General features: G+C 36.6%; 1 protein-coding gene across 1 annotated transcript; it reads left to right on the top strand.

Moving 5' to 3' along the window:
• Window positions 1-6,624: 6,624 nt before the first annotated feature.
• LOC309496221 (piggyBac transposable element-derived protein 2-like) lies at window positions 6,625-9,790 on the top strand. The gene is made up of 3 exons (XM_082166177.1): window positions 6,625-6,858; window positions 7,083-8,964; window positions 9,079-9,790. The coding sequence occupies exons 1-2, from the start codon at window positions 6,833-6,835 to the stop codon at window positions 8,515-8,517; spliced, it is 1,461 nt and encodes a 486-aa protein (XP_082022303.1). The 5' UTR covers window positions 6,625-6,832; the 3' UTR covers window positions 8,518-8,964; window positions 9,079-9,790.
• The last annotated feature ends 640 nt before the right edge of the window (window positions 9,791-10,430 follow it).

The following is a 10,430-nucleotide window of genomic DNA, read 5'->3' as shown; positions in this document are numbered from 1 at the left end:
CATCTACAAAAATGGTGACAGTCATTTATTCTCAAATTATAGACCAATTTCCCTCCTTCCACAATTTTCAAAAATACTAGAAAAACTATTTGAAACAAGATTAGACAGTTTCATTGAAAAATATAAACTATTAAACGATCATCAATATGGCTTCCAAGCAAATCGATCCACGGAAATGGCTGTAATAGAGCTGGTTGAAAAACTTACCTCAGCAATAGAGAATAAAAATTACTCAGTTGGAATTTTTATAGACTTAAAAAAAGCATTTGATACCATTGATCATAAAATATTATTAAAAAAACTTGAAATATATGGTATCAGAGGCGTTGCACAAAGATGGATTAGTGACTATCTCAGTAATAGATTTCAGTTTGTGCAGTTCAACAATGACAGGTCACAGCTTCAGAGGGTTACTTGTGGGGTTCCACAAGGATCAGTCCTTGGACCAAAGTTATTTTTATTATATATCAATGACATTTGTAATGTGTCTACTCAATTAAATTGTGTTTTATTTGCTGATGATACAACTTTATTTTGTTCCAATCAGAATTTGGGACAGCTTCTGGACACAGTGGAAGCAGAAATGAAAACATTAAAAAAATGGTTTGATGTTAATAAACTGTCACTAAATATAGATAAAACTAAATTTATTTTATTTGGTAATAAACAAATAAATAAAAAAGTCCAGATAAGAATCGATAAATTGGAACTAGAATTGGTAAATTAAATAAAATTTTTAGGTATCATCATTGACCGCAAGATCAGCTGGAAATCTCACATATCCTATATAAAGTCAAAAATTTCTAAAACACTGGCTATCCTGTCTAAAACAAAACACATTCTTGATACAAAGGCCCTAAACATATTGTACCAGTCTCTAATAGTGCCATACATGACTTACTGTGTAGAGATCTGGGGAAATACATACAAAACAATAATAAAACCAATAGTTATTCTGCAAAAACGTGCAATACGAATTATAAATAAAACAGATTATTATCACCCAACAAACAAGTTATTTATGAATTCCAACCTATTAAAATGTAATGACTTGGTGGAATTTAAAATAGCCAAAATAATGTATAAAATAATAAATAATACATTTCCAGACTGTGTCCAGAACTTGTTTCAGAGGAAATCTACTCCTTATGAGCTCAGAGGAACACTTATGTTCAGCAAACCTCAAATCAGAACCAATGTCAAACAGAGATGTCTGTCTGTTCAGGGGGTTAAACTATGGAATAGTCTTGATGATGAATTGAAAATATGTAAATCCATTAGTAGTTTCAAGAAATTATTTAAAGAAAAAAAGATCACATTATACAAAACTGAATGAATTTAGCTTCTTTTTCTTTTAGTCATTGTATGCATGATGACTTTGGGATTTGGTGTTGTGTGTAAAATAAATGTTATGCAAAAAGGATCGGCGCAATAAGCATAAGCTTCAGCCGACACCTTTTCGGTCGATCAACTCTCTTTTAAATATTGTTTACATTGTAACCTAATGTTTGTTTTCTATGTTTGCTTGTAAATGGTTTTTCTTTATTTTTTTTCTTTTGAAGTTGACCGAAATAAACTTTAACTAACTAACTAACTAACTAACTAAACATTTCAATTTACTTTAAATAACAACCTGTTAATTTACATTTACATTTATGCATTTGGCAGACGCTTTTATCCAAAGCGACTTACATTGCATTTTCAAGGTACACATTTACATTCTTATCAGTTCTTGCTTTCCCTGGGAATCAAAGCCATGATCTTGACATTGCAAGCCCCAACGCTCTACTGTTTGAGTTACAGGAAAGTGCTGTAGTTAATCATTATGTTATGTTCAATAGCAAACTTTAACACAAACATTATCTCATATTTCTAGCTATGTGAATATATATTAACTATTGATCCATTAATCACTATAACATTTTTGTAAATGATTTATAAAGTGCTACCAAATGTAGGATTTAACCTGAATGCTTAGATAACAAAGGTTACCATCACTTTAGCTTTCAACATGATCAGTGATAAAAGGAAAGAATCTCAAAGCAGGGAAAGTTATTTATTAAGCATACAGACAGTAGAATAAAAAAAAATAATACTGTATAGAGAAACTTAGCTGTAACGCCAGAATGAACTTGCAAAGATGGAGTTGCCTCACTTTTTAGAATCAGCCTTTGTGTACAGCCAGTCTTGTATATTCTCCCAGATTCTGGAAACTGTCCTCCAAAAAATGCGCAGCACACAGTCGAATATTTAGGTTTAGGGTTGCTGAACATTTTATAGTCAAATTTAAGTCTTTTTAAGACCTTTGTAAGACTTAAAAAAAATTATATTAAAACTGTACATTAGGGTTGTGCAATATTGACAAAAAAAATTATATCGCAATGTTTCCAAAGTTTTGTTGATTATAATGTGTTTTTGTGCTGCTAACATGGCTGGTTTAGGCCAGTTGTTGACAGCTGACTCACAAAGATATTCATATTATTCATATTCTATGTGGTGGCAGTTCACATCAGTGACAGAAATTAACATTTTTATTATGGGGCAATATTTGCCACCTTAAATTGATTTCCAGGGGAATTTTTACCTATATAAGGCAATTTTTTTAAAACATATTCTATGTATGCATAATCTTTTATGTCAAATTTTATCATTCAAATTAAATTCTATTAGAATAATAACCATATAGGGCTGTTACCCATCCAAAGTTTTAGTAAAGGGTATTTTAAATATGAAACTAACACCGCCAGTAGGTGGCAGCAAGTCACCATCTTAATAAAGTGAGTTGAGGGAGTCATTCATTCAACCAATTTGTTCAAATGGCTAATTCATTCAGGAAAGAAGCAAGTGATGGGCCATTGCATCATTAGTTAAATTGATTAGTGCAAACGCAGATTCAGTCAGTAAAAAAAAAAAATCATTGCTTTCTGTTGCACAAGTTTGCTACGGTTTCATTTAAAAAAATTCGTCGGCAAAATAAAGGAAAAACAAAGAATATTGTGTCTAAAATGTAACTGAACTGGGAAAATGGCACTCTTGCTCGTATTTCTTTGCTTTGAACCATCATTTACTACAATTTGTAGTTGTTTATACTAAATTCAGCTAACATCTCAGATTGACATCGCTAGCTTCCATTACTACTAGCACAACACGCTAATTCGCTACTGCTAGCCTGTTAACGCGCCACCCGTGCGCTCAGCTGTTTTATTTATTTATTTTTCTCTCGCGCCTTTGAGTTAAAAGCTCAGGTAAGTAATAATCAGTCAACAAACACGGTGAGTAATGTCTTGTCCTGTTATTGTCACCTGCACTTCATGTCACATGTTTAGCATAGACTTCTCTGTTGGCAATGTAGGATTTATATGTGATAAATGTAAGGAGACAGTTAGGCTGACAGAGAAGATTTCAGAATTAGAGACACGCATCCAAACTTTAATTGAGGATAGTAAGAGTGCTAGAGCTTTAGATACTATTTTGGATGCGCATAGCATAGTGAACTCTTTACATGATTCGGTTCCAGCTGAAGTAGAGCCTGTGCAGCCGGGCAAATGGGTGACAGTGAGGGATCGCTCTAGTCGCGGATCAAAAAACCACTCTTCCGTTCCGATTACCACAACAAATCGATTTGCCCCGCTCAGTGAAACACCCACTGAGAATTCTGTTGATTGTGCCCTAGTAATTGGTGATTCAATCACACGGAATGTGAAAATAGAGACACCAGCCACCATAGTCACATTTTTGCCGGGAGCCAGAGCGCCTGACATCAAAGCAAATTTAAAAGTGCTGGCTAATGCTAATCGTAAATTCTCTAAGATCATTATTCATGTCGGCACTAATGATGTTCGACTCCGCCAGTCGGAGATCACCAAAATTAATATTAAAGAGGTGTGTGAACTTGCAAGTACGATGTCAGGCACTGTAATCTGCTCTGGCCCCCTTCCTGTTCGCAGGAGTGATGAGATAGTTAGTAGATTGTGTTCACTGAATCGCTGGCTGTCTGAGTGGTGTCCGTGTAATAATATAGAATTCATAGACAATTGGAAAAGTTTTTGGGGCAAACCTGACCTGTTGAAAAGAGATGGTATTCATCCCTCCTGGGATGGTGCTGCTCTTCTATCTAGTAATATGGCTCATAGTCTTAGAGCTCAAACATGACAAATTGGGCACCAGGTCAGGAAGCAGACAGACTGGCTAAACCAACCGTCTGCTAGCGGCCTCGCGTCACCCAGGTCAGATAAATCCCATCACATAGAGCCTCTTTCACCTAGCTATCATCATATAGAGACTGTGTCTGTTCCCCGATTTTGGAAATCCCAAAAATGTTTAAACCTATCTAAGGTTAAAAATGTAATTGATGTTCAACAAATAAAAAACAGCTATAATACAGATGAGCAAATGCTAAAGCTTGGGTTGCTGAATATTCGATCGCTTACTTCAAAAGCACTCATTGTTAATGATATGATTTCAGATAATAACCTAGATGTGCTGTGTTTGACAGAAACCTGGCTGAAACCAAGCGATTACATTACTTTAAATGAGTCCACCCCGCAAGATTACTGTTATAAACATGAACCTCGTCTTAAACGCAAAGGGGGAGGTGTTGCTGTAATTTATAGTAATATTTTCAAAACCACTAAGAAATCAAGTTTCGAATATAATTCTTTTGAAGTGTTAGTGCTTAATGTAAAAATATATAGTATAAATGATAAATCACGTTTGAGATTTGTGCTGGCTACTGTATACAGGCCACCAGGGCACCATAAAGATTTTATCAAAGAATTTGTGGACTTTCTATCAGAGTTAGTATTGACTGCAGATAAAGTACTAATTGTTGGTGATTTTAATATACACATCGATAATGAAAAAGATGCATTGGGATTGGCATTTAAAGACATTGTAAACTATTGGAGTTAGACAACACGTGTCAGGACCTACTCATTGTCGTAATCACACTCTAGATCTAATATTATCACATGGAATAGATGTTGATGCCGTTGAAATTCTGCAGCAGAGCGATGACATCTCAGATCATTATCTAGTCTCGTGTAAACTTCATTTAGCCAAGGCTGCAAAGCCGACTCCGTGTCTCAAATATGTTAGACCTATCACTTCTGCCACTAAAGATTGCTTTATCAATAATCTTCCTGATCAGTTTCATCATCTCAGCATCCCAGATAGCTTAGAAGAACTCGATATTGCAACAGAAACTTTTAACTCTCTCTTTTCCAGCACTTTAGACACAGTTGCTCCGTTGCGCTTAAAGAAGATTGAAGAAACTTGTCCAATACCGTGGTACAACGAGCACACTCGGGCCCTTAAGAGAGCAGCCAGAAAAATGGAGCGCAACTGGAAGAAAACAAAATTAGAGGTATTTCGCATTTCATGGAAAGAGAGCTCGATTGCTTACAGAGAGGCTTTAAAAGCTGCTAGATCTGCTTATTTTTCAAACCTATTAGAAGAAAATAAACATAATCCTAGGTATTTATTTGAAACAGTGGCTAAACTAACGAAAAAGAAAGCTTCAAACACAGAAGGTTCCAAGCAGCACAGCAGTAATGACTTTATGAACTTCTTCACTTATAAGATTGATAATATCAGGGATAAAATTATAACAATGCAACCGTCTACTACAGTATCGCATCAGGCAGTGCATTGTAGTCTCCCTGAGGAAAAATTTGATTCATTCATTGCTATAGGAGAGGAAGAATTTACTAAACTCGTTAAATCATCTAAATCTACAACATGTATGTTAGACCCTATACCGACTAAGCTAATGAAAGAGATGCTTCCAGAGGTCATAGATCCTCTTCTTAATATCATTAATTCATCTTTGTCTCTAGGATACGTACCAAAAAACTTTAAGCTGGCTATGATTAAACCGCTTGTTAAAAAAATGCAACTTGATCCTTCAGAATTAGTCAATTACAGGCCGATCTCGAATCTACCTTTTCTGTCAAAGATACTAGAAAAGGCAGTATCTTCACAACTATGTTCCTTTCTAGAAAAAAATGATATCTGCGAGGATTTTCAGTCCGGATTTAGACCATACCATAGTACTGAGACTGCTCTCGTTAGAGTAACAAATGATTTGCTCTTATCATCCGATCGTGGTTGTGTCTCTCTATTAGTGTTACTCGATCTTAGTGCTGCGTTTGACACCATTGACCACAACATTCTTTTAAATAGACTAGAAAACTATGTTGGCATTAGTGGAATTGCACTAGCATGGTTTAAATCATACTTATCTGACCGTTATCAGTTTGTAGCAGTAAATGAAGAGATGTCTTATCAATCACAAGTTCAGTATGGCGTACCACAAGGCTCAGTACTAGGACCGCTGCTGTTCACTCTGTACATGCTACCATTAGGAGATATCATTAGGAAACATGGAATTAGCTTCCACTGTTATGCCGACGATACTCAGCTCTATATTTCTTCAAAACCTAACGAAACTTACCAATTCACTAAATTAACAGAATGCATAGCTGATATAAAAAATTGGATGACTCGTAATTTCCTACTTCTAAATTCTGAAAAAACAGAGATTCTAATTATTGGACAAAAAACTTCCTCACTTAATAACCTAGAATACTGTCTAACACTTGATGGCTGCTCTGTTAACCCATTTAATCCCACTGGTCACAATTGTGACCAAAATTTTTCCTTGCATTTTTTAGTGTGAAATTGAAAAGTAACTCATATTATGAAGCATATGTTCATATATAATGAAAATGTAAGATGTCTATATGAGTTTATGGCAGGTCTAACATGATTGGTTAGTTTGGTCATGTGACCACACACATTTATTTCCTGGTACTGCCGTCTTAACGGAAGGATGATGTCAAAGCTCAGAAAGGACAGGTAAGAATACTAAGTTCCTTTTTGAGGAGCTCATAATTTTTTTGCACATATCATCATGAAAGGGTTATCTATACATACACATTGAAATTAAATGAAAACATGCTTTATTCTGTTGTCAAACTGCAAATAAATGAAGACGGTCACAATAGTGACCGGTGGTATAACACAGGGAGTCTATGTTACCCATATGTAATTCTGTGTTATTTTTATGAACTCTCTTTCAGAATGACTTTAAGTCAAGTTTTGGATTTACTTGACACTGATGATCCAGAGCCTGCAATTTGTAATATAGCAGTGGTCCCTAAGATAGAGAAGGATGCAATAGAAAGCGACTGTGATAGCGATGCATCTGACATGGATTTTACTGGTGACTCAGCTCACATACCGTCAAGAATTTTGAATTCTACTGCAGAACTGTTTGGATATGATCATTTTGAGGAAATTGAACCTGAATGCGAGGACCAACCAAAACTCACAATTCAAACAAGAAGTCTCTCAAAAAAACTTGAAGCTGCTTCATCATCTTTGTTGCCATCTTCAGATGCTACTACTGCCACCATGCCGCCCTTGGCAGAAAACATCCCTGAAACTGCTTGCGGTCACCAAACGAAAGTCAAAATCCAAACAAGAAATCGTACAAAACAACTTGAAGCTGCTTCATCATCTGTATTGCCTTCTTCAGATGCTACTACTACCACCATTCCAGTGCCCTTGGCAGAAAGCACCCCTGCTCAGCTGATTAAAAGGAAAAACAAGAGTAGGTGTTTCAGAAAGTCTAAAAAAACAGCAAAAAGCAATTTGCCTGACTACATTGTGTATGAACCAACTGCAGCACAATGTCTAAAAGCAACAAATCCAAATCCATTGGATGTGTTTTTAGCAATGTACCCCTCATCTCTGAGAGATCTTACCATAGAAATGTCAAATCTCTACTCTGTTCAAAACAAAAACAAACCTCTTAATTTAAGCATGGATGAACTACTCGTATTCTATGGTGTGCTCCTCACCTCTGGATATTGTACTGTTCCACGACGGCATTTGCTCTGGTCACTAGATGGGGATGTCCACAACAGCAGCATCTCCAATGCTATGAGACGAAACCGATTTGATGAAATTATGGCGTCCATCCATGTTGTGGACAACACAACGTGCAACAATGACCCCTTCTTTAAGGTGAGGCCAATCTTCCAGGAGTTAAATAGCTCATACAAAATTCTGCCATTCAGTAAATGGCTGTCAGTTGATGAAAGTATGATTCCCTACTATGGGCGCCACGGGTACAAGCAGTTCATAAAGGGAAAACCAATCCGCTACGGCTATAAGGTTTGGAGCCTGGCGTCCTCAGGGGGTTACCTCTACCACATGGAGCCTTATGCTGGAGTGCATACCCTTCTTCCAGAGACTGGGTTAGGTCATGGGCCCAGTGTAGTGCTGGGTTTGGCTGAACAAGCTGGTGTTCCAGGAGGATGCAACTTCACGCATGACAACCTTTTCACCACATTATCCTTGATTGATGAGATGACAAAGCGAGGATATGGGTGCACTGGAACCATGCGGCAAAACCAGTTGTGTGATGTGCCATTTAAACCAATGAATGAATTCCAAAAGCTACTAGGGGCTCCACAGAAGTTTTGTCTGAAGGAGAAAAGCTACTGGTGAGGTGGAGGGATAACAGTGTGGTCACTGTTGCAAGCAATGTGGAAAATGTCTACACTGAGTTACCAGCTAGGAGATGGAACAAGGAAAGAAAGGCATATGAGTACCTCCACCAACCTCAAATAATCCACTCTTACAACCAGCAAATGGGAGGAGTAGATCTACATGATCTTCAGGTGTCCCGTTACCACTGCACAATAAGATCAAAAAAGTGGTGGTGGCCAATTTATGCCTGGACTCTCCACAGTGCTGTGGTCAACAGTTGGCTGTTCCACAGAGATGTCATGGATGGTGACTATGATCTCCTTGGATTTCAGCGAGTAGTTGCCCAAAGTCTCCTGAAAAAATTTGGTTCTGCACCAAAAGGACAAGGGAGGCCATCCTCAATGTCAGCTGCTGTGACTGATATTCCCAGGTTTGATGGTGTTGCTCACTGGCCGATAAACACAGGTAGGCAGATTTATATGAAGATTTGTTTTTATCATAACATTTAACACCAGCAGATGTGTTCCAAAAGCTATACAAAAGAGAAATCATTGTGTAATTGTTCATTTTGTTTTAAAGGGAACAGGTTTCTCAGATGTCGTGTCTGTGATGGTCGCACATCATTTGGTTGTGAAAAGTGTGCCAGGCCAATGCATATTGAGTGCTTCAAAACGTTTCATAACGTCTGAGGGAGTTACCTAATCAATGAGTTCCACACCAGGACACCGTTTTTTTCCCCGCTGCTATGTCCTTAGGAAGGTGTCTATTCAAGTTACATGAGTTCCAAACCAGCACACAGTTGTAACTGTTGATTGTTAATTTTTGTTGACGATTTGTTGTTATTAATGAATTGTTACATGTTCCTTGGCATTGTTACGTTTCCTAGGCTCATATTTAATAATTTGTTTATTTATTTTAATTTGTTTATTTATTTGTTTTAATTTATTATTTTATTTCTGAAAGTTTTCTTCATTTTGTAATTTTAAGTATTTTGTGTCATTTATAATGATTACATTCTAAGCAATTTCCTATAATGTGTTATTTTATCAGAATTTATTAAAATATTTGTTATTTTTGAAACTGAGCCAGACAATGTTTACCTATTTGTTAATCGAATAAAACTTCAACAATTTAATCCAGTCTTTATTTTTATAATTTCTGGAGATTTATGTATTTATACACAACGACTTAGACTCCCTGTGTTCTACCACTGGTCACAGATAAAACTCATTTTTTCATGGACTTTTCAAATATTTTTTTACATTATTAACATTGATTGTTTAATATACTTACAAATACAACACAAACTCATATATTTCATCTCTGGGAAAAATTTGGGATTAAATGGGTTAAGTCTTCGTCGTCGGTTAGGAACCTGGGTGTGCTCTTTGATACCAATCTTTCATTTGAAAGTCACGTGTCTAGTATCTGTAAAACCGCATTTTTCCATCTTAAAAATATATCTAAATTACGTCATATGCTCTCATTGACAAATGCGGAACAATTAGTCCATGCGTTCATGACCTCAAGGCTAGATTATTGTAATGCTCTACTGGGTTGTTGCCCTGCACGCTTAATAAACAAACTACAGCTAGTTCAAAACGCAGCAGCTCGAGTTCTTACCAGAACCAGGAAGTATGACCATATTAGCCCGGTTCTGTCAAAACTGCACTGGCTCCCTATTAAACATCGCATCAATTTTAAAATATTGCTGATTACTTACAAAGCACTAAATGGTTTAGCTCCGCAGTACTTGAGCGAGCTCTTAACGCATTATACTCCTTCACGTCTATTGCGATCTCAAAATTCCGGCCAGTTGATAATACCTAGAATATCTAAATCGACTGCTGGCGGTAGATCCTTTTCCTATTTAGCACCAAAACTTTGGAACAGCCTTCCTACCATTGTCCGGGAAGCAGACACACTCTGTC

Source organism: Leuciscus leuciscus (assembly GCF_965113295.1).
Source record: "Leuciscus leuciscus genome assembly, chromosome: 4".
Classification (NCBI taxonomy): Eukaryota; Metazoa; Chordata; class Actinopteri; order Cypriniformes; family Leuciscidae; genus Leuciscus; species Leuciscus leuciscus.
This window is presented reverse-complemented; position numbering and strand designations above follow the sequence as displayed.

Excerpts from the sequence above, each read along its gene's own strand:
- LOC309496221 (XM_082166177.1), top strand. The coding sequence starts at position 6,833 with ATGATGTCAAAGCTCAGAAAGGACAG. Across the intron at positions 6,859-7,082 it reads TCAAAGCTCAGAAAGGACAG|AATGACTTTAAGTCAAGTTT; the intron begins GTAAGAATACTA and ends ACTCTCTTTCAG.